Source organism: Physella acuta, unplaced genomic scaffold, assembly GCF_028476545.2.
Source record: "Physella acuta isolate Inbredline_101_S28 unplaced genomic scaffold, ASM2847654v3 ptg001796l, whole genome shotgun sequence".
NCBI lineage: Eukaryota > Metazoa > Mollusca > Gastropoda > Physidae > Physella > Physella acuta.
The window spans coordinates 24190-49793 of NW_026733306.1; the positions used below are offsets into that span (position 1 = coordinate 24190).

Genomic DNA, 25604 nt, shown 5'->3' on the forward strand with positions numbered 1-25604 from the left:
AGATAAATATGTATTTATATAAATGAAAATTAACTACACATAAGAAGTCACAATAAATCAGGAAGTGTTTTTGTTTGTTGTTGTGTTTTTTTTTAAATAAATAAAGTCCAACTACTGGGCCAAATGTATTCATGCTTTGCACGGAATTTAAGAAACATAATTACACATGTTGTGAAAAATAACACGGACATTCTTGTAAAATTACTGCAATCTGGTGGTACAGCGTGGTTGGGTGGTATAGCGTACGACTGGCAACCCGAAGGATTCGAATTCGCATCTCGAGCTTGAGTTTACAGGACGTCCTTGAGTCTATCCAGTTCTGATGGGTACCTAACTATCGTTAGGGAAATAAAAGGCGGCTAGGTATTGAACTGAAACACACTATCCCTTTATATGCCGTGGTAGAGAAACAGGTACACTCTACTTCATCTGCACCAAGGACCGCCAGGTTCGAAAGGTTAACTACTTTTTAGTGCAAAAGGACAACCATCTTTAGAATTTAAAAGTTTGGTCAGTCTTTCTAGAACTGTTATTATATAATTAATCCTATAGTTGATTTTCGAGTTGCAAAACTGTACGCATATGAATAGAACTGTAGGCTGCGTTTTTAGGACCAGGACTGTAGTTGCGTTGCTAGGACCAGGACACCCGTCTGGTCACATGGTTAGACCTAGGACTATGGGCTACTTAATGCTGTCAGGCTTTTGCATAAAGGACCAACGATTTTACCTAGTTACATCCACTCTATAAGACGAGAAATCAAACTGAACTTAGCCACACTGTAACTTCCTGGTCGGGTCGATAGCGTATTGGCACATGTCCAGTGCACCAAAATGCTTGGGTTCGATAATCGATGAGTCAGTCAATATCTTTTTTGTTCGATTCAGTCGGATTAGATCTTTTTTTTTTTTTTAAGGTGGTGGTTGAATCATGAAACATGTACACGTACATGTGGTTGTTAATTAATTATTTTGTTTAATCAATCGATTTTACTTTTGTCTTCTCGGGTACACTTGAGATCAGCCACGGTTGGGTGGTCGCAGATTATTAAATCACAGCTTCACGCTTGAATGATTTCTGTTGACACGTCTGATCAGACGGCACGCACTGTTGGTCTATACTGCGTCATGTGACGCCTCCTTACCTGCTATCCGTCTCAACACCTGTATAAGTTAGGGTGTTATATGGGGTGGGGAGAGGCATCTAATTTGGTCTCAATACCTTTATCAAGCATGGGGTTGGGTTGACAGTTTTGTCTAGACGTTTATTCAACCGACTCTACTGGCGTGTAAAGAGCCTTGACATTGCAGAACTCGGTACACCTGTACACACCTGTACACACCTGTAACACACGCGGTTGTGTGTCCGCGTGTAGTTCTGGAATCTCAGTAGATCAGAAACAGGGGAGGGAACCGGTACGTTCAAACCATCACGCTCTTCCGTGAGTACTCAGTTCTTTTGTGTTCATCACAGTTCTAACTAGCTCTAAACGGTGGCGTGAGAAGTATTTCGTCTTAGGTGGGGAGACGTGATCGAAAAATATGTATACATATGCATATCTATATATATTTATACATATATATATATGTATGTATGTATATATATATATATATATATATATATATATATATATATATATATATATATATATATATATATATATATATATATATATATATATATATATATATATTCCATAACTATTTTATATGCGGACGAAAAATTGCAATTCAAAAATTTGAAACAGAAAACATTGAACATGACAGTAGCTCAATGGGTCGATAATAAATTTCATTAAAGGTTAGAAAGTTTGGGGGGGGTCCATTGTTATGGGGGGAGCGTGAACACCCCCAGCTAACACCCCCGGTCTCCGCCGCTGGTTGTACACGTACTACGTAAATATTACATTCCACGAATGCGTCTCTCAGCAATGCCATCGGTACCATTCTCTGGGAGTTATTTTTAGACACAAATGAAAGCTGGCACTTACAGAAAATAACTGTTACAGGCACCAAGACTCACGATGTTAGTGCCGGGTTATTCCCTACATTCGAACTCAGTTGTTTTATATTTTCAGCTGTTATGTATTTCTGTCTCCTTTTTAATTAGAATGAATTTTAAAATTGTTTCTTGGATCTATTAACTTTTTTTTTACTACTTTTATTTTCAATAAAAAACAAGAACGAACATACAATTTATATAAATGTGCATACGAGAGTGAACATTTATAAAATACTGTGCATATGGGGAAGCTAATTTTGATATGCACAGCGTGCAAGAGAATAATTAGTAAAAACGAATTTAAGTAGAGCAGGGGTCGGCAACCTTTTGAGACGGAAGAGCCAAAAATTACAATTTACAAAATTTAACAGTTTATAAAGAGCCACAACATTTTTATTTCAATGTTTAGTATTTTTTTAGGATTAGGTATATATATATATATATATATATATATATATATATATATATATATATATATATATATATATATATATATATATATATATATATATATATATATATATACATATATACATATATATATATTTAATTTAAATAAAGAGTTTTAAATATGAAATAATATTTATTCATATAAAAATACACGTTTCGCATAAACATATTAAAGTTTTTTAGCTAGCTCTGCTAGAATTATAAAATTAGTAATCAGATAATATGACTGTAGTCAATGAATATTTACATTAGTTTTATCATTTGGTGCATTGCCTTTGTATGATAGTTTGTTTATTTCTGGCTCATAACTTGTTTTCAGTTTCAAGCACGCCTCTAGATTTTTATTTGTTAGTTGGCTTCTTACTTAACTTTTTATTACATTCATGTAAGAGAACTCTTGCTAGCACGAATAAGTTGACCTAACGATCGTCAGCACTCCAGATGTCAACTTCTTCACTTCACTGTAGCATTCTGTATAACGGTTCCTTGCGTCAAATATTAGTGCCTCAACTCGCGGCATTTCTTTTAGGGCTGTCCAGTTGTGCAGCATAATGTGTATGTTTTTCTGAACCTCAAACTATTTTTACTTGCTCTTGAGTTCTGTGAATTTACCTCTTCACAAATGTGTCGTTTTCAAATCCAGCATTTGCATTTCAAGCGAACCAACATACATTCCAAATGGCTAAATGTTGATCTCATTTCTTTTTGTGTTGAGAGGATCTACTATAAACGCCATAGTACTTGCATTTGTTTTGAATTGCTCAAATCTCTCAGTGAAAACATCCTTCATTTTGTTTATAGTAAGCTGAAGCGATTCATATTAATTGCAGCATTGGTTTCATCACCATATGTTTTCAATTTTTTCGAAATTAAGTAATTCGCCACTAATTGTGTCTTCAACAAAAAAGTATTTTTTTTAGTAGCAATCCACTTCTTTAAGCAAGGCATGGGTTGGGTTTTCCATTCAGTTGTACATTTAGCTCGTTTAGTTTCTTTGTGATATCCAACTAGTGTCTGATACGTGGTCAGACAAGGAACATCTCACAGGGCGGGTAGTACCATGTCGGCTGGGGGGGGGGGGTCGACTTCCCGGCACTTTCGGGTTGTGTACGTGAAGACAGAAGCGTGTCCTTAACCTGTTTTTAGGCCCTAAAACCCCCCACAGTCAAGCTGGTAGGACACGCCGTCCCGCATCTGATGGTTGGGGAGGATAAGCGTGGTGAGAACCTACGGATGAAAAGCGACCAACATGTAGCGAACACAACGGCATCTTCAAAGCCAGTTAGTTGGAGTTCGCTACGTCGTGGCCTGCGTGACGTATGGGAGATAGACTCCTGAGTCGGCATATCCGTGACACGAAAGAACAGGAAGGACATTGAAATAGGGAGTAACTAAATATTCTAATAGAATAACGTCTGTTTATTGTTTATGTTTATTATTATATCGTTCATTACCGAGTCTTGCAGAATAATATTTTTATGAGTTTTAAAATAAAATAATAATATAATTAATTTTTTTTGCGTATTGAACTCGAGAGCCACATCTTGGCATCAAAAGAGCCGCATGCGGCTCGCGAGCCGCAGGTTCCCGCCCCCTGAAGTAGAGTCGTATCACTTCTTAACGGTAGGATTTTTTTTTTCCGCCTCAGACACGTAATTTATAGCGTCAGTTGTGTGTTCGCTTTAGTATTACAGTTTTCATCATCGGCTTGTGAGGACTGATACAGATTTACAATAGTAATATTTCTTTCTTACTTGTAGCCTGCTTTCATTCATTTAAGATGGTTTTATTATACATAGATCTAATACAAAACGTCTAAATATAAAGAAAAAAATTTAAAAAAATTAAAAAAAAAAACAACCTGAAACTGAAAATGCAAATGTGTAACTAAATGATGATTCCATGGAATTTTTATTTTCTCGGCCTGGTGGGCTGAGGGGACGGGGGGGGGGTGGAATTTGGGTTTTTAAGTAGAGCTGAAAAAAAAAATTGGGATTACCGAGAATTAAAATGATACAAATTTTAAGGATTTTTTTTAGTAAAATCTTTTATAGTAAAATATAAACTTATAAACTGATTAGAGCTTGACAGTAAACGTTCATAAATAAAGATATATAATATACATTACTGTTATGTGTTTAGTTATTAGATTAATGTTGACTAATAATTAATTTAGCTTGTATGCTAAAAGCATAGCCAAAAAATATATAAATTGTTTAAATATTCATTCTTAAAGGGGATAAAAGTATGTAATTTGTTTCTTTTATTATGTTCACATTGCAATTTTTCAGTATTCTTTTGATTTTTGGGAACATAAGTATGGCTTATTTCCCTTATTTCAAATATTAAGAGAAAATATTTTTGGTGTGCGTAAACGAGTCATCCATAAATGCGCCACTAGTTTTAGGATGATTTTTATTTTCATCCCCCCCTCCCTATCGTTACAGACTCAGACCCATCCACCCAACCCAATTGATGTCACACTACTATCCAAACTGAATTTTTCGTTGTATATTTTTTTAAACAGCATTTTCTTTCTAAAATAAATAACAAGTCAAAATTTTAACATATTGATCAATTTGATACTATTCAATTTCTATTACAAAATAAAAATTTTTACAGTTCTTTTTGTTTAATGCCAAAATAGCTGCAGGAATACAGTTTAAAATATTATTTTTTAAATACCAAAGTTTCGCGTCATGCTCTCTGAGCCCAGTTTTTCTTCCAGACTTTCTTCTCTGGTGGAAGGGTGGGGGGGATACTTGAAATTTTCGGGGGGGGGGCGAACTAAATTTCCGGGTGGGGGGATGGCGGACACTGTTTATATATATATATATATATATATATATATATATATATATATATATATATATATATATATATATATATATATATATATATATTTATATTTATATTTATATTTATATATATATATATATAAATATATATATATATATATATATATATATATATTTATATTTATATATATGTGTGTGTGTGTGTGTGTGTGTGTGTGTGTGTGTGTGTGTGTGTGTGTGTGTGTGTGTGTGTGTGTGTGTGTGTGTGTGTGTGTGTGTGTGTGTGTGTGTGTGTGTGTGTGTGTGTGTGTGTGTGTGTGTGTAAATTCCATTTCGTAGGGGGGGGGGGGGTAGGGGGGGGCGATAGAAACAATGTCTGAGCCCTTCCCTTACTCAGAAAGTGTCACTAAATCCCGAGTTTCATTCAGCCTAGCTGTGTGACATTTTTTACCGATGGCCCTAGATAATTATGTAAGTCTACGGTAACTGGTGGCAGTATTGATTGCATCGTTTTGTAGGACATTATGGAACAGCGTGGCCTAGCGGTAGCGCGCTCGAGTTCGAATCAGGGTTCAAGTCAGTGAAGCTTCCCTGAGTCCACCCAGCTCTGATGGGTACCTAAATCACATTAGGACAAGTAAAGGCAGCTGGGTAAATGGCTGACTACAATATCCCTTCATAGGCAGAGGTCACAGAAACAGGTGAACTCTACTTCAGTTACCCCATGGACCGTTAGGTTCAAAAAGGGAACTTTACTTTTTCTTGGACGTAGTAAACATGTTTACATGTTGAAAACTCAAACCCACATTTTTTAAATACAGCAGTTGATTTTATACACATGACGATTTGATAGTCTTTAAGATCCTATAAGAGCGGGGGGGTAGCTTAATGTTTCTTTAGCATAATTTGGTGTTATCGTGGCTTCGCCTTGTCGCTTTGATTAATTAAAAGGTTTGTTAAATGTGTAGACATTTGTTTATTCTAAACTCTATAATTAAAGAATAAATTGATACGTTTGTAAAATGTGTAGACATTTGTTTATTCTAAACTCTTTAATTAAAAGTAAATGATCACGAAATAACAACCTAGTAATGTGTAAACGAGGTGTGTTATTATTTCAGCAACAAAGCTCACATCTGTGTCCAAAAAATCATTTTTTACAAGCTTTTATAGAACTTGATTTCTCATGATTAATGCTGTTGTCTTCCAGCTTCGTTCAGCGTGGGTTCAAACTAGGCTTTTCTGGTCTTTGTCATGGTGGTCATTAAGGTAGACCAAGACTTAGAATAAATGGTTCTAGAAATTGTTTTGGAACCGTACAAAAGTTACTACCCAAGTTCTGGACTTCCATAAGGAAAATCAACCCCCCCCCACTTTCTGAAATTGGCATATTTTTTGTGTATGTGTACCTGTATGTGTGTATGTATACCTATATCTGACAAGCCCCACTGCCGCGCCCATCTTGTCAATAGCTTTAGTTAGAATATGTCTTTGAATTCCTACAACATATTTTTTTTTCTTTTTGTCGTATCCAGGTCACGCTGACCCGCCCCTAGCTAGCTGGGAACTAGCTCTATCCAGTGGATATTGGTTAAACTTAGCCGGGACCTAGCTCTATCCAGTGGATATTGGTTCAACACCCGCTCCATCCAGTGGATATTGATTCAACAGCCGCTCCATCCAGTGGATATTGGTTCAACAGCCGCTCCATCCAGTGGATATTAATTCAACACCCGCACATTAGTCCTGGATTACACGACGTGCTCTGTGATGTGACTCAGTGACCCGTGACGGAGTGCGGGAGTGCAGCATGCGGTGATGGAGTGCAGGCATGGCCGATAGGGGTGCAGGGCCGATCAAATGGAGGGCGCCATGTTCCCGTTGGTTCTGTTGTTCCTGCTGTTCGCGGGACAAGGGGCGACAATCGACGATTACTCTAGTAAGTTGTTTTTATTGAATAACTCTTGTAAACAACCATTACCGTATAGCCACCATAATGAGCGACAATAGACGATTACTCTAGTAAGTTGTTTTTATTGAATAACACTTGTAAACAACCATTACCGTAGAGCCAACATAATGTAAAATACAACAAAGGGCTTTTGTCTTGCGGCGGTGATATCTAATACAAATTTTATTTTATATTCCTATTGATAATATATATATACGGTATACTAAAACCATTACATAATTAAGTTACATGTGTAAACGTTAACATATTTAAACTAATCCATGATTTGAAATGAACATCCCAATGTAAACTTAAATGAAGTTGTATTGAATAAAACAATTTTTTAAATTACTATTTACCTGCAATCCAACATCCATTCCCCCCCCCCCCCCCCACACACACACAAACAAAATAACCCACCTCTCTGAAAGAAAATCTTGTCCTCGCGAATGCCCTCTGTATACAAAAGTGGCATCATAATCCACATAATTTAAGCCTAAATCTAGTTTCAGTTATTGATATAATCAACGCTAGTTCTTTAAAATTACCAGGATCAAAGAGACATTTTATCAAGTAGTCCAAAAAAAGTCGAAATGTTTGAAAGGCTGGCTCCAAAAAAAAGTGTTAAATACAGAAAGTGATGGCAGATCGTAAACTAAAATGTAACTAAGTGGTTGGGTACAGAACCAGTAGTTTAAAAACTTGACAACTCATATCTCAGGCCAAAATACACTCGGTTTAAAAACTGGACACCTCAGGCCTTAGGCTAGAATACACTCTGTTAAAAAACGTTACCACATAAACCTCATACACTCTGTTAAAACAGAACCACACACACCTCATACACTCTGTTAAAAAACAGAACCACACACACCTCATACACTCTGTTAAAAAACAGAACCACACACACCTCATACACTCTGTTAAAAAACGGTACCACACACACCTCATACACTCTGTAAAATAAGGAACCACACACACCTCATACACTCTGTAAAATAAGGAACCACATACACCTCATACACTCTGGAATTGATGTGACCTGATCTCATAAACCATAGCTCCGTCAAACCGAAAGTAAATTAGAAATGTCGGAAGTCAAACGATATCACAACCCTAACCTAAACATCCTTAACGTGTGTAAGCATCGCCGCGATACAGATCTTACACGAGAAGATTACATTTCTTACATCAAACGAAATCCAACTCACCCCGTTGCACCTCCGCCCCCCCCCCCCCCTCTCCCCTCGACATCCCTATGGGCATTTATTCTGAGATTCTTTACTGCTCATATACACCATCTCTCTTTTTCTTGTTCGATTTTATCCATCTTCGTTTTCACAGTGCCCTTTCTTGCTTTCCTTTTGTTTCCTCTCTCGTTACAATACAATTACTTTCATATGCTCTCCTTCTTCCTCTCTACCTCTTTACATTATCTTTTTCTACACTCTTTCATTCTCCTCACTCCCATTCTCTTCCACCCTCGCATTCCTCTTTCAATCTTTCTTCGTTATATATATATTCTATCTCTTTCTCTCTCTCTTTCTCTCTCCCTTTCTCTCTCTCTCTCTCTCTCCTTCTCTCTCCCTCACTCTCTTACTCACTCACACACACACAAGTTCTCTGTCCCCTCTCTTTACTCTCTCTTCTGTTTTCCCTGCTCTCTCTAGTTCTCCCTCCTTCCTTTACCTTTTCTCTCCACCTCTTTCGACATTTCATTCTCTCAATTCTCCCTCCCCTCTCTGTAAGCTGATTTATCTATTATTTCTGTTCCCGCCCCCCTCTCCACACATTTCAAACACCCCAACAAATTCAATCAAGGCCGGCTATTGAACGAATCTAAACCTCAGCGACACGAACCCAGCTCACCAAGCCAGATATTTGATCCAATCAGATCGCTCACAATATGAACTAGAAACCCAACATACCCAGCTGAACATATTTTATCTAATCAATTCACTCACAATATGAACTAGAAGCCCAACATACACAGCTGAACATATTTTATCTAATCAATTCGCTCACAATGGACGCGTCCTCAGTTTTGGCATATTGGAGCGAATAAATAACCTCCAAAATAAATGCTTACATTTGTTTTTTTTTCGCTTCGTTAATGACGTCATAGAACCGAAGGGTTGAAACCAAAAGGGAAAAAGTTCAATATTGGAGATCTTATTTACATTATTTAAAACACTGTAACACATTGATTTATTTGAATAGCAATATTTTCGGGTTATGTATTGGCTTAATTACAGATAACCTAATTTACAGCATAGGTTCATTAATCAGTTTCTTATTAAAAATGATACATGCTATATATTAAGGAATAACTTGCAAAATATATTATTCCAAAGCAGTATTGTTTTAACTGCTTTCTTATAGAAGCTGTTTGGCTTTAAAAATTAAATTTAGATTGTGTTCAATATAAACAGCCTTTAATCAATCTTTTTTTAAAGTAAAAACATAATTTTGATTACACGTTGTTTGCAATGTGTGACAAAATAATCAGTTTAAACTATTAGAAGTAATTAATTAATTAATCAACGAAATCAACCTACTTTGCCAAGCATTAATGCATTGTTTTATTACCTTGCTATGACCCTTACAACCCAGTGGCGTAGCGAGGTCGGGTGTTACCCGGTGCGGCACTTAATGGTGTCACCCCCTAGAGGCGTAGCGAACCTTCCCGGGGACAATTTTCGATTTGCACCCACCCCACTCAAACTTTCGATTTGCATCGCTTAAAAGACTATTTAACACTCGAATTAATCTCTTAATTAAGTGGAATTATCATTTTTCTCTAAATATTTTGCTATTTTTTGCCTTGGTGTCACCCCCCTAAATGGTGTCACCCGGTGCTGTTCGCACCCCAGCTTTCCCCCCCCCCCCCTCGCTACGCCTCTGTTACAACCCTAGACCCACATATCTAATCAAGGGAGACAAATCCCCCACATCCCCACGACAACGTTAAACACCTTTAAAAAATTGAATTCCCTGCCCCTGTCTTATCTCGTCTTTAAACGACAAGAATAATAAACACGCCTCGGCTTCCGAACCTCCGTGAGGAGAATGTAACAAGACTAAATTGTCTGGGAGCTAACAAGACCACATTGTCTAGGAACTAACAAGACTAAGCTGTCTAGGAGCTAAACCTACACCCCCCCCCCTCCCACACCCACACACCACACACTTCACTCCCTTCCCCCTCTCCTCCCCCGTCCCCCTCTCCCTCCTCAAATCATAGAGTCGTGATTGCATATTTATTCTGACATTTAAACCGCCGCACCACTATCCGCCCACCAAGCTAAATACCAGTTATCAACGTCTCTACACACAAACGTTTAAATGACATCGATAATCTCCCTTGATATCTTTATTGCTTTTTTTACTTCCCCTTAGGCGAGAATTTTGCTTACAATTATTTCCCAATTAAATAACCCGATATAAACCTCGGCCACTTTTGTCTTCCATTTTTTAACACAAATTCACCGATTGACTGGCCATGCATGTCATTCTTATAATTATAAGACTTCATCACTTAAAGTTTTGTGTCATTACCTTTGTAGCTTGTATGTCTTAATGTTGCTACAGCTTCACCGTTAGCACCGAAGTGATTCCATGAGTACAATTGTGGCGTACCTACACATTCCCACTTTCTAGATACATTTATACCACCCACTCCCTAATACAATTTACCACCCATTTTCTACATAGATTTTTATCATTCACTCCCTACATGCATATTTACCACCCACTCCCTACAATCATATTTACCAGCCACTAAATACATACATATTTACCACCCGCTAAATACATACATATTTACCACCCACTCCCTACAATCATATTTACCAGCCACTAAATACATACATATTTACCACCCGCTAAATACATACATATTTACCACCCACTCCCTACATACATATTTACAACCCACTTTGTGCTTATATATTTACCACCCACTCCCTACATACATATTTACCACCCACTCCCTACATACATATTTACCACCCACTCCCTACATACATATTTACCACCCACTCCCTACATACATATTTACCACCCACTCCCTACATACATATTACCACCCACTTTCCACATAAATATTTGCCACCCACTGTCTACATACATTTTACTACCTACTTTCTACATACATTTTACCACCCACTTTCTACATACATATTTACCACCCTCTTTCTACATACATTTTTACCACCAGCTTCTTATAAGTCTATTTATCACATTCGATTTTTATTACCCACTAAATTCATGCATATTTACCACCCACTCCTTAGGCTCGTCAAACAAACCGCCCAGATCACACCGCCCTAACCTCCCCACCCCCGCTATGGTATTGGTCATACAAGGCTTCTACCGTCAATGATGAAAAAATCGCTCAATTTTGTACAAGTATTGCAAAACACCAACCCAATGTTCACTTTTTTAAATACTAATATTAAAATCTGCATTTTCTTTGACCTTTTTTTATCGTTTGAACTCCGAGGCAACCTAGCTATTAAATGAGGATTATGTTTATATTTAAATGCTTACAGTAATACATTGATCGCATTTCTTTTCATGTTTGATTTCGTACTCAAAATTAAACTCGAGACGGGTTCGTTCGTTCATGCATGCATGACCACGATTTGCAACAGTTGGTAGTACCTTGCTGGGAGGCTTGCTAGGTCACGTGACACACACGTTCACACACACACACACACACACACACATCAGAGTGAAATTTCTTATGGATCACAAATCCAATATTAATTACAATAAACACCAGCAGTTTCACCGCCTGATGCAGTAAGCTAATCCTCCATTAGACTTGTAGTCTGCATCTAAAGTTGGCGGTTTGGTTTAGATGGCATTCATTCTCGGCAACATCTTTCTTATGCTGGGGGACCAGGTGGCGTTATCTCAAACAGCAGAACCTGACCTCGCCTGATAGTTCTAAAAACAGGGGAACTTTTAACCCATCAGAACCAGAAATGAGAGAAGAAAGTTCTAGAACCAAAAGAAAATTTAACCTTACCCACCCCCCTCCCCCAGAACCAGAGGCGTAGCGACCCTTCCCGGCGCCCGGGGCGAACTTTCAATTTGGCGCCCCCCCCCCCCCCCGCTTATATATATATATATATATATATATATATATATATATATATATATATATATATACATGTGTGTGTGTGTATAATTATGTGTGTGTGATAGTGTGTTTATATATAAGCTTGTGTGTGGGTAAGAGTGTATTTGTGTGTGTAAGCGTGTGAGTAAGCGTGTACGCTACAGTCCGGACAAGGTTTAATAATTACATTGTATGATTTTCATTCCTTAAAACTTTACGACAATTTAATTCCCATTAAGATGCGTTTAACTTTTTTTTGCGAAAGATTAGTAATGTCAGTAAAAAAAATAAGCCTGATCTGTGTTAGAGGGTAGTTTGTAGCTAACGCTAATATGTTTAGACCAGCCTTTAATGTTCTAGTTTTGGAACGATCTCTGTTGTGATATGGTACATAGTTGGATTCGAAGTTTGTTAGAGTAAGGACACACAAGTGACATACAAGAAGAAGTTATCAGAAATATTTATAGTTCACATTGGAATACGACATGGGTATTTCGTTGATTGGTTGATGGTATGACAAAACAAGCTAGAGAAAACAAACTGGAATCCAACGGATGTTAACAGCTCGTAGTCTTGGATTTCGCAGATTAGCCCTGCCTTCTCGCACACAGAGTTTCTTCCAGGCATCTCTTCGGGGGGGGGGGGGGGGGCTAAGCCCCCCGAAAAATTTTTTACCGCCCCCCCGAACGAAATGAAATTTATATATAGAAAATATATACGTTTAACAGTGTCCGCCCCCCCCCCCTCCCGAAGAAAGTCTACCGCCCCCCCCCCCCGAAAATTTCAAGTGCCCCCCCCCCCGAATAAAAAAGTCTGGAAGAAACACTGCTCGCACAACGTCAACAACAAATGCAGAACTAATTGTATTGATTGAAGAAGCAGTAACAATCAATTTAATGATAGCCCATGACGTTCTGATTATAATCAGCAGCAATAAAACGCGTTTTAATACTCTAAGAAAAAGTAGAACTCAAATGCATTGTCAAAAAAATTCAATCAGGATCTATAACTAAATGTGGTCTCTTTTACTGTATGGCTTGGAGCTAGATTACAGACAGTGGAGAATGAAATAAGAGCATGGAAAAAAGTGGTGGTTAGTGGCTTAGGGATTCAAGAATCCGTGATATTTAGTTCTCTTTAATATAGTTCAGTGATCCAGGTAAGATGTAATGCAATCAATCAAAAGTATCTGATCTCTCACGTTGAAGTTGAGAGAATCGTAAGAATCTTACAAAGAACTAGTCGCGTCTTTTTTTTTAAACAAAACTGGCTATTGAAATTGTACATTACGCGTTAATACACTTGGTTTCTTTACTAAGTGTTAAGAGAGTTATCTGCTCACCAATCCAGTACAAATACTTGCGATTTTTTTAGCGAAAAAAGCGCCCCCACCCCCACCCACACACTCATCACAACCATCTTGGACAAAGTTTGTAGAGCGGTTTTTAACGTAACAAACTTTTTTTTAAAAATGTTACACAATTATACAATGCACAGTACAATTCGTTTCTTTCTGAGAGCTAAAGGTTGTTTTCTCAGAATCCTGTGTAATTTTGCTATTTTATTTAGCCTAAAAGCGCCCCCCCTGCACCATCTTGATAAAAGTCACTAACGTATTTTACAGTTCAACAATCGTACAATACGTTTCAATACAATTGGTTTCTTTTAATAGTGGTAACGTTTATCGACTCAACAATCTAGTGTAAATTCTTCCGTTTTAAGTCTCGAAAAAGCGCCCCCCCCCCCCCCCCCATCTAGGTAAAGCTTCAAAGCGGTTTTGCCGGTCACTGTTTCTTAAGAGTATATGTTTTACATTAAGAAATCAAGGTAGAAAACAGTTAAATCAGTTTGTAAAGGCGTGTAGCCATTACATTTCTTAACTTAGACAGTTTATAATTCAAAACTGCAGCATAAAATCAGCTTTAAAAATTTTTTCCCACCCCTTTTGGCGCCCCCAAAGGGTCGGCGCCCGGGGCGGCCGCCCCCCCCGCCCCCCCCCTAGCTACGCCTCTGCCCAGAACCAGATATGAGAGAAGAAAGTTCTAGAACCAAAAGACTTTTTAACCCCCCCCCCCCCCTTCCCCAGAATAAGAAATGAGAGAAGAAAGTTCTAGAACCAACAGACTTTTTGCCCCCCCCCTCTCCCCAGAACCAGAAATGAGAGAAGTTCTAGAACCAACAGACTTTTTAACCCCCCCCCCCCCTTCCGAACCAGCCACAAGTGTATTATTCTTTACCTAGAACATAAAGCTCTCGTACACCATGAGTCAATCTCTGTCTGGAGACTGTGCCCGGGGGTGACCGTCTATTTACCGGGGCCGGGGGTGACCGTCTATTTACCGTGCCCGGGGGTGACCGTCTATTCACCGTGCCCCGGTGGTGACCGTCTGTTTACTTGAGCCCGGGGGGTGACCGTCTATTTACCGTGCCCGGGGGTGACCGTCTATTTACCGTGCCCGGGGGTGACCGTCTATTTACCGTGCCCGGGGGTGACAGTCTATTTACCGTGCCCGGGGGTGACCGTCTATTTACCGTGCCGGGGGTGACCGTCTATTTACCGTGCCCGGGGGTGACCGTCTATTTACCGTACTCGGGGGTGACCGTCTATTCACCGTGCCTCGGTGGTGACCGTCTATTTACTTGAGCCCGGGGGTGACCGTCTATTTACCGTGCCCGGGGGTGACCGTCTATTTACCGTGCCTGGGTGCGACCGTCTATTTACCGTTCCCGGGGGTGACCGTCTATTTACCGTGCCCGGGGGTGACCGTCTATTTACCGTGCCCGGGGGTGACCGTCTATTTACCGTGCCCGGGGGTGACCGTCTATTTACCGTGCCCGGGGTTGACCGTCTATTTACCGTGCCCGGGGGTGACCGTCTATTTACCGTGCCCGGGGTTGACCGTCTATTTACCGTGCCCGGGGGTGACCGTCTATTTACCGTGCCCGGGGGTGACCGTCTATTTACCGTGCCCGGGGGTGACCGTCTATTTACTGTACCCGGGGGTGACCGTCTATTTACCGTGCCCGGGGGTGACCGTCTATTTACCGTGCCCGGGGGTGACCGTCTATTTACCATGCCCGGGGGTGACCGTCTATTTACCATGCCCGGGGGTGACCGTCTATTTACTCGAGCCCGGGGGTGACCGTCTATTTACCGTGCCGGGGGTGACCGTCTATTTACTCTAGCACTAGAACATAGACCAGGTTTATTTCCCCTCTTGTAGTGCCGCAGCCCCCGACCTGCAACCGTCTATTTCAGCTCTCGTCTGCCAATAAAACTGCACTTAAAGTGTCGCGCCAGTATTCATAAGCAATCCACCCGTACAATCACAAAAATCATGGCTAAAGTTTTCATCAAGAGCAAGCACTGCGCATGTCTTTGAGAAAAAGTAGTTCCAGGAATAGCTGGGGAGACCAATTGGGAATTGGAGAAGGTCGCGATTTTAAGTGAGTCTGTGGTTTATGTTGAAAGCGGAGTTTCTTTCAAGCACCTCTTAAAAAAAAAAGGGGGGGGGGCGGAGAAATTCCACTACCCCCCCACACACACACACACAAACACACACCCTCCAGGTAACCCTAGTTGAGAGAGGATCTGTATATTTTAGAACATATCTTTTACAAATCAATATCAATTTACTTAGAATGAGCCTGTCGAAAGAAATACAGTATTTTTATCACATAGATTAATGGATTTTTAAAAATGTTATCTGTTTTTTGATGAACGTTTGTAATGTAATGCTAAATCTCAAGTGTTTGTGATTGCTGTTGTTTTGTTTTTCTGTAATATTTAATTAGGTTAATGTGTCGATAGTTTATTGTTTTTTTACTTTTTATTTGTGGTCGGCACATGAGGGATGGAAAAGGTGTTTAAATTTCAGAGGTCCTATTTCAACCAGTGACATAACAAAATCTACTTCACCTATCACAAATAGCAGTCATGGTGACTGACCTTTCTTCTGACCACTAAGTTAAAGATTTCCGATAGAATAGTGCAACATACTGCCGGGTATGGAGTTTGGCTGAATCACCAGGATGTGCCGATATAAAACTTAAGCGATGCACCAAGAATGAATCTACCATTGCCTACTGAGTTTCAAATTGTTTATTTTTTATTTACTTTTTTCTTCATATTTCCACTTCAGTTTCTTCCCCTAACACCTGAACTCACATATAAAAAGCGTCCCATAAAGCTTAAAGAATATTGTAAAGCTTATCCATTTACTTAGCATACTAGTTCATACACACGTTAACTCCCAATACACAAGACATTGAGTGATAATACTCTACCGACCCCATTGTAAAGAAATTTAAAATTCGCCTCAAATTTCGCTTACTCAAACAACATTTCTTCTCTAGTAAAACTTCACACTGTTGTTATCGATTACTTTGTGCAGGCGTTTAATGTTACCAGTACAGCAGTTTAAAATTCGCCTAAAACTTCGCTTACTCTAAACTACATTTCTTCTCTAGTAAGACCTCGTACTGTTGTTATCGATTACTTTGTGCAGGAGCTTAACGTCACCAGTACACAGTACCCAACCTTCCCCCACCCCATCACTCTCCAGTAATTAAAGATCAGGAAAGAAACGTCTCGCTCGCGTCTGACAACGTTACTCTCGTTCTATTTATATCAACTAACCGCAGTCTATTTATCTATACGTCTCTATTCAAGTCCTGCTCTATGGTGTCCAATCTGTCTATTGGTTTCTATTTGTACAGTCTGTGAATTTGCCTTAAATTCTGACTGTAGGCCTACGTTTCTATTGACACAGATATTTTAACTGTATTATGTAACATGCCCTTCCGACATGAATTTTGTAAACAATGTTTTTTGTATCATGAGCCATTGTATAAATTATTGTTCTACAAACATTTAATGAACCTTATTTCAATATAAGTAATAGTTAAGGTCAGATAACTCTCAAGGTGTAACCACGTCAAAACAGTAGTTATATTTTCTTGTTTTTACATTGTCAATACAACCCCAAGAGCCATGAGGTCATCCAAAGACCCGTATTGTCATTTAAAAGAGCCACATGCGGCTCATGATCCACGGGTTACCTTCCACATGCATGCACCCCACTGTTGATTTAGTGAGTGGCGTCGCTAGGTCAGGTGTCATTATTTTATATGTTGTAAATAACTAGTGAAACCCGTAAATGCATAATATTTGTTTAACTAGTTTATGAGATATTCTGATTTAGCTTAACAAACGTTTTGATAGCGATCTTGTCAAATATGACCACATTCGTGTTCCATAGATTTATTTTTTTTTTAGGCGCGTGTCAAGTAATGTAACACGATCGCGTCATAACACCCCAGTACAAACTAATCCATCACTTCCGTTGTGTGATGAAGCCGTAGATGACGTGTTGTAGATAATTGCTGTAATGAATGCCGCTTATTTGATTAAATTAGATACTTCTTGGCGAGTGTTTATTTTTTTTTCGTTAAATCGTCAAACTTTTACCAAGGAGATATGTATAGCGGGGACAAAACAAAAGGTCTTTTCAAAGGTTGATAACGTCCCTAAAGCGATTTAAAGGGTTCGATTCCTCATTTGTTCATATTTCTAAATTCTTAAAGAACTGATAATAACGCAAACTGGACCGTTCGCACTACACCAACGTTAAAAACTGTAGGGCCTCTTTCAGCTATCGTTACTGCGACCTCTAGAATATATCTCCTTAAGTCTATTTATCCCCTTGTGGTTCTTTTCGTAATCATCTCTCTATCTCTAACAATCTATCTATCACCCTCTCTCTCTCTCTCTCTCTCTCTCTCTCTCTCTCTCTCTCTCTCACACATATACAAACACACAGTTGTTTCTGGTATACTCGACTATATGTTTTTTTTCATTTTATCAATCAATCGAACTATTATCATATCTGTTTATATCGAATCCTCCCCTCCAGCACAATGTCTCTCACACATTCTCCAGCATTCTCTCCCCCCCCCTCTCTCTCTCTCTCTCTCTCTGTCTATTTAACAATATCTCACTCCTTTATTGATTAAATTACCCCACTCCAAAGAGACTCCCTCCCTCCTCCCAGCCTCCACATAAAACCCTCTCCTCTGACCCCCGTCACCCCCTACCCGAGCACCCCCTCCCCACTAATCCCGTGGGCACTGACTAAGCCACTTTTCTATCCTCACGTTCAAGGGAACTATACTTGCGAATCGTTGGTCAGTTTTAGGACATTCACCAATATCGGGCGGTATCGAGTTCAGATATTTTATTACCAGCAGTGGACGGTATCGAGGACAGAGGTATTACTACCAGCAGTGGGCGGTATCGAGTACTGAGATATTGCCAGTTTTTTAATACCGTTCGATGCCAGACTGCTTTGAACTAATCGAATTCTCTCCCTCCGTCAGCCTGTTAGCTTGTATTTTTTTATTTTTGTATTTCCGTTTATTTTTTATTTTTTTGAGCGGATCTCATTTCGTCTGTCATTCATCCCTGTCATCTTCATCATGTCATTCCTCATTGTTTTCCTTCATCTGTCATAAGCCACTGTTTTCTTTCGTCTGTCATTTACCTCTCATGTCTTCTTCTATCGGTCATTCACCCCTCACTTTTTCCGTTTGCTCCTCACCTTTTACTTTTTTTCTGTATCCTTCATCTGTTTCCTTTTGCCCTTCACCTCTCATACCAAAACCATGACTTAAATTTAACTTAAAAAATTGTATCAATCACCCATTTTAAATCACATGACATTCCTCAAACATTTTCGTAGATATCTCATTTGCCCAATTAGACGCTCGACCTGAAATTTTCTTCATTAGGGCAACATAACTGATTGACAACAACTTCTGAAAATTGATAATAAATTATATCACCTTCAAGATTGAAGATTATTAACACGGATATTCTTTTAGTGCTAGGAAAACACGTAGTTCAACGTTAGAGTTCTAACACAAATACCTTAAGACCTTGGGGCGTTCTGAGTCTCCTCAGCTCTAATGGGTACCTAAGTTTAAAACTAGCTACACAATGCTGCGGTCTTAAATTTAAGCTAGCCACACGATTCTATGGTCATATAAACCGATGGAATCTACTTCAACTGCCTCAATGATTTTTTTATTTTAAAAGATAATTGACTCTAAAATAACGGATGTAATTAAAATTTTATGAGCTCAACTGAAGTTGATTTTACCGTCCATTGTTCTTTACTAATGATGTGCACCTTCTTTTATCACTTCTCGCCCAAGTCACTAACAAAATTATACGTTAATTAAATAAATCGACTTAAAATTATGCTGATAATTTCTCACCTAGTTTTAATATGCCATCCAATCAAACCCTACCTATGACGCACATATAGATTGCCATGTACTCAAACATGCTAGGACGTAACGATTTCATGGCTTAGTTATTAATGCTATTGGTGTATCGATTCCCGCCCTGTTTATCCATTAATCATTCAATCGATCGAGGAATTCGATTTCTTTCTTTCCCCCATCCGCGCGCCCCACCCCCTCCAACACCACCACCAGTGTGCTAGAAATCAGACGGCTGTCATTCAAACAGTTCTTCATTTATCTTCTCAGAGCCCTTCCCCCCCCCCCCAACCCCTTGCCTCCCAGCATCAGACGGCTGTGTCATCCAAACACATCTCAAAGCCCTCCCGCCCTCCCCCCCCCCCCCCCCCCACTACTTCTTGCCTCCCACCCCTTGCCTCCCAGCATCAGACGGCAAACAGTCCATTTCTCTTCTCAAAGCCACCCCCCCCCCCATTTCTTGCTTTCCAAAACTTCACCATTTACGTCTCTTTCTCAATGCTGCCCATCCCCCCCCCCCCCCCCGTCCAAACTACTTTCTGACGACGCAGCTGCATGAATGTCACTTTGCTGGCGTCAACTTGTTTTCCAATAAACATTGGCTTACATCTTACAGGCGCTTACATTTTACGGGCGCTTACATCATACATAAGCTTTTCTCTTACAGGCGCTTTAATCTTATAGCCGAGTACTTCTTGCAGCCGCTTACATTTTACAAACGCTTACATATTACGAACGCTTACATTACGAACGCTTACATTTTACGAAAGCTTACATTTTACAAGTGCTTACAGCGTAACGGAATCTGTCATGCGTCTGTGTAGCAACAAATTCGCGCGGCCAGAAATTATTCCTAATGTAAATTTCTTTACACCCATAAGATTAATGATTGTGCAAATTATTCGACACTCCCTCCCCACCCTTCCTACCCCCCCCCTCCACCCCACCCTAAACTTTTCTCCAATACAAATAAAACTCCCGTCTGTCTAAAAAGTTCCAGACATTGGCGCTGTATTCCCTTGCAGCAGTTCACCCAGCTGATATGTCTTGATGCCGATCTATCGGCCGTTGATTACATCACCACCCGTTTACGGTGGTTCAATAGCCAATCAATACGAGTTATTCCTTCTGAGTGAGTCGGCACTTTGCAGAATTTTCTCACCTTAATGCTCGGTGCTCCATGTTGCATTATGTTCGATCACTGATTAGTCGCTGAATAAGTTTAAATTCTGTAACTGTTTTTTAAATGCGGTTTTTGATTATAAGATACATTGAAAACTTGTCAAATTTTTTGTATTGTACCTGCACTTTGCGGAGGCCCTGTAAAATATTCTAACATAAAGCCTTATGTTTGTTATTTAACATTTTTTTTTACTAATTTTCAGGCAGTTTTTTTTTATTTATCCGTTGTTTTTTTTAACAATTTTTGCCCGATTTTCGTTTTTGTAATAATAGAAGCTTTTTGATTGATCCTCTTCAGTAAACATACGTTCGTGCATATATCTTACAACTAAATTAAGACCAACAAATTCTAACATCATTATCTTTGGATGAAAAGTTAAGTGGATTTTATTTCGTATCTGTCCCGTCCTCTTCCTGAACCACACTGGTAGATCTATGTACGTATTGAAATAGGTGATTAAAATGAAATTGGTGCTTCCACGTTAACTACAAAATCTGATTGGCAATAGAGAAATAAGAATGCGTGTGATGAAGTATCGCAGTTCGGGAGTATTGATTCTTGAGGTATTATGGTATCGAATTATATTGACTGTTGAAGTGTAGTAGTAGGTCCATTGACATCGTTGTTGATCGGGAGTACCGTTGGTGTCGTAGTTCTGGAACATTGAGTCTAGTTATATTTAGTATCGAATTTTGATATGTGATTTTTTCTCAAATTATAGCATTTTTAAATTAAATAAATAATTCTAGCAATGTCTAGAACAATTACCAGTAATTCAATTTTTTTTAAAGGTGTCCCTTAATTTAGGGGATCCAAAATTTAAAGGAATTATGTATGACGGAATGTGCAGTAAAATGAATGTCATCAAAATTGAATAGAAGTATGTTATAATAAAACCACCATTTTTAGACTTTCAAAATATATTGGTAAAATAGGTAAAATATATTCTTTTCAAAAGGTTAAATAGCTAATATAAAAGATTTACTATAATTATTACGTAATGAAATGTAAAACGTTTTATTGTGTTTTTCAATCATGTCTTAGTTACACTTGATTCATTTAGCTATTCTTGTGAAAGTTATTTCCCTTGAATGAAATTTTGGTATTTTGATTTTTAAATGGGAGGTAATTCGTTGCTTAACTTGACATTCGTTTCAAATTCCTGGACCTTAGGTTCACCGCTTACCTATAAATACAACTTTAAGTTATTACTTGCTAATGTAAAAATTATATAGAGCTTAAATTCTAAACAAAATAGTTTGGTAGGTTTTTTAGCATTATCAATTTGAAAAACAAATACATCAGTAGCCGTTGTAGATTGCAATACTTAATGTTAGTAGACATACAGTCTTAGTCGTAAATTTAACTTCTAATTAATTGTCTTTTCATATTTTTCACCCTCTCCTAAAGGATTCATATATAACAATTTTAGGCTGGAATAAAAAAATCGTTACATAATCACACAATATAGACATTTTACAATTATAACTAAACAGTCAAGCTTAAAACAGGTAAGTTCTACTTTGGAACTCACCTTGGGAGGTCTGCAGAGAGCCCAACACTACAAAAATATTTTTTTTCATTGTTTTTTTTCCCAGACTTTTTTCTTGCGGGAGGGGTGGGGAGCACTTAACATTTTCTAAGTAGACTTGTGGACAGCAACAATTACAATAAAATGTGATTGCGCTTGCAAACTGGAATTGAAGGAATTAGTACAAACTTTTGAGACGAAGGAGGCAAGTAAAATTTGATTTTGATATCTACTTATAACATGCATACAATCGATAATAAATTAATACTTCACTTTTAATTAATTGTTTTCTTACACATCTGTTTAGTAATTAATTGGTGTGTAAGGGGGCGTTTTAAGAAGTTGGCCTAGGGCGCTAAATAACTTGGCGCCGGCACTGCCTGGTATAAATTACGGTTGAGTACTAGGTGAGGTAGAGTCGATGTGTTGAAATGCATACTTTACGTGGAAAATACCTTGAAGACAATACTTCTGTGGTTGGATGTTATTGCAAACCTATAAGCAGGTGTATTAAATTTTACTGTGGGGATAGTTGCCTGTTAAGCATCGAGGCAAGACCTTTTTGGTTCTACTCTCTTTGGTTAGACGTACCAGCATGTAATTTATGGTGTTAAGAGAAATGGGTTCTAGACAGTTTGGAAGAGAGACATTGGTTCCACCCGGCTCCCCAAATGCTGATCAGCCCAGAAAATAGAATTTCTTTTTTTTTCGGGAGTATTCAGTTCCTGTCCAGACGGTTCGAACCTTGACCCTAGCTGATTGATCACGTGATGTGTCTTTGTTGACATTGGTCTGCTTGATTTCCTGTCCAGACTTTGAGTGTTTGTTAATTGGATTATTGGGTGAGAGTGTGTAATGTTGTTTTTTTTTGTATTTATGAGTCAAAATTGATTGTTATTTGTAGGTAAAGAATTGTGTGATGGCTATTTGGCCTTGGTGCATTGGTCAGCTAACTGGCACATTTAGTTGTCATCTTGACCCTAATGCATTGGTCAGTTGTGTAGTTGTCGTCTTGACCCTAATGCATTGGTCGGTTGTGTAGTTGTCGTCTTGACCCTAATGCATTGGTCAGTTGTGTAGTTGTCGTCTTGACCCTAATGCATTGGTCGGTTGTGTAGTTGTCGTCTTGACCCTAATGCATTGGTCGGTTGTGTAGTTGTCGTCTTGACCCTAATGCATTGGTCAGTTGTGTAGTTGTCGTCTTGACCCTAATGCATTGGTCAGTTGTGTAGTTGTCATCTTGACCCTAATGCATTGGTCAGTTGTGTAGTTCTCACCTTGACCCTAATGCATTGACCAGCTGCTTGATGAAGGGATTTAGCTCTTTCCATCATGCTGATGAGAGCGAGCTGTATCAATACAAAATGTATTGGAACACCTCAACACACAAAATGTGCTCTACATTTGATCAACTGACACACCTTTATAGATGTGGTTAGCGGAACATTTAACGAAAAACATCAACACAGTGCATGGTTCGTGTTTTACCGTTCATGCTCAAGACAGATTGGGCTAATAAAGTAGGATTCATCTGTTACATTGACCACGGCATACAAGGAGATAATTGAGTCAGCTCTACCTTTGTTTCATTAACGTAAGTCAGGTACACATCAGAGCTGGGTAGAATCATAACATCCTACAGTTTAAAGTCCGAACCGAGATCCGAACTCTAGACCTTTGGGATAGCAGCCAAACGCTCTACCATTAGACCACGCAGTCCCATATGGTCTATATACATGTCATCTAATGGAACACATACAAACAATACAAGTAGTCTACATGTCATATAGTTAAACACATTAACACAAAACATGGTCTATATCAGGGGCGTAGCGAGGGGGGGCGGTGGGGTGCGGACCGCACCGGGTGACACCATTTAGGGGGGTGACACCAAGGCAAAAAATAGCAAAATATATAGAGAAAAACTTGGGGGGGGGGGTGCAAATCGAAAGTTTGAGGGGGGTGCAAATCGAAAACTTGAGGGGGGTGCAAATCGAAAGTTTGCGGGGGGGGGGGGTGCAAATCGAAAATTTGAAAGTTTGTCTCCGGGAAGGGTCGCTATGCCTCTGGGGGGGGGGGGGGTGACACCATTAAGTGCCGCACCGGGTGACACCCGACCTCGCTACGCCACTGGTCTATATACACATCATCTGTTGGAATACATCCAAACATTTTTAAAAAAAAACTTTTGTCTACATGGCATACAATTGAACACATCATTACAAAAACCGTGTGTTCGTTTCCCCCAATTAAACATATCAACAGCGAATTCTCAGCCACATCCAAAGCCAAATCGTGATCCTCCAGGTATATAAACAACACCCCTCATAAAAAAATACACTTTCTTCTCCTATTTACTCAGACCATGTAATATTTTTTTTATCCCTATTCAACACTTTCACACCGGGTGAACCTCACATTTTTACCCACCACAACAAAATGTTTCATTTCTTCATTTGTTTCCACCTTCGCCTCGTAGCTATTCATCTCTTCCCCACTCGGCTAATCCCAGCAAACCCGTTGACCCGTGCTTGAAAGGGTTACCTGATCTTTTACCTGTGCATATCTCAGTGTCAGAAGGTGGGAGCCATAGTGGGATGCATCTCAAAAGGTTCATCGAGGTAATCACCAACACCTGCCTTGCACTAACTGTTTTTGTGTTCGGCTTTATATACCTTCATGTGAGAAAAAAATTCTTAATTAGTCGATGCTCTTTCGACCCCGTCCCCTGTCGTCCCTACACCCTCGCGTCATCGCCCTTTTCATCAACATCGTTCCAGTCTGTCTAGACTGATGAGCCGCATGACGTAAAGCCCAAAGGGAAAAAAAGAAGTTCCATCGAGAGCAGAGGATCAAAGCGGATCAATAGGACGGCTGCGCATGCGTAACGGAAAGGTGAACTGTGCTGAGACGTGTGTCGTCTGGGGACAGCACGGTATGCTGATGTGTGTACCAGATGTGTAGTAGCTGTGCAGCAGATGTGTGGTTTAGCTGTGCCATTTAAACACCTGAATAACATAACATTCCATGCAGTACGTATAAACACCCTCATATATTTACATTGAATATGATTACATTATGAAAACATGCCACAGTTTAATACATTCAAGGAACATTCCATCTCCCTATACAATAACAATTCACCATGTGTCGAACATATTCACTGACTTGCTCTAAGAATATGTATAAATAAACAAGTTGATTATATGGCTTATGGAACTATTCCAGAGACTCTACTCCGACAACCCCCCCACCCCCCATCTGCAGATAGAGACACC

The 25604-nt window shown here is 39.2% G+C and overlaps 1 protein-coding gene across 1 annotated transcript in view; it reads left to right on the forward strand.

Annotated features, from left to right (window-relative positions):
• The first annotated feature begins 1336 nt into the window (after positions 1–1336).
• The window catches only part of LOC131930533 (protein quiver-like), a 42069-nt gene continuing 17801 nt past the window's right edge, over positions 1337–25604 (forward strand). Inside the window, exons 1-2 of the mRNA XM_059287068.1 lie at positions 1337–1441; positions 6785–7188. Of these exons, the coding sequence (XP_059143051.1) occupies positions 7110–7188 (79 nt within the window). The 5' untranslated portion in view covers positions 1337–1441; positions 6785–7109. The remainder of the gene's footprint in view (positions 1442–6784; positions 7189–25604) is intronic.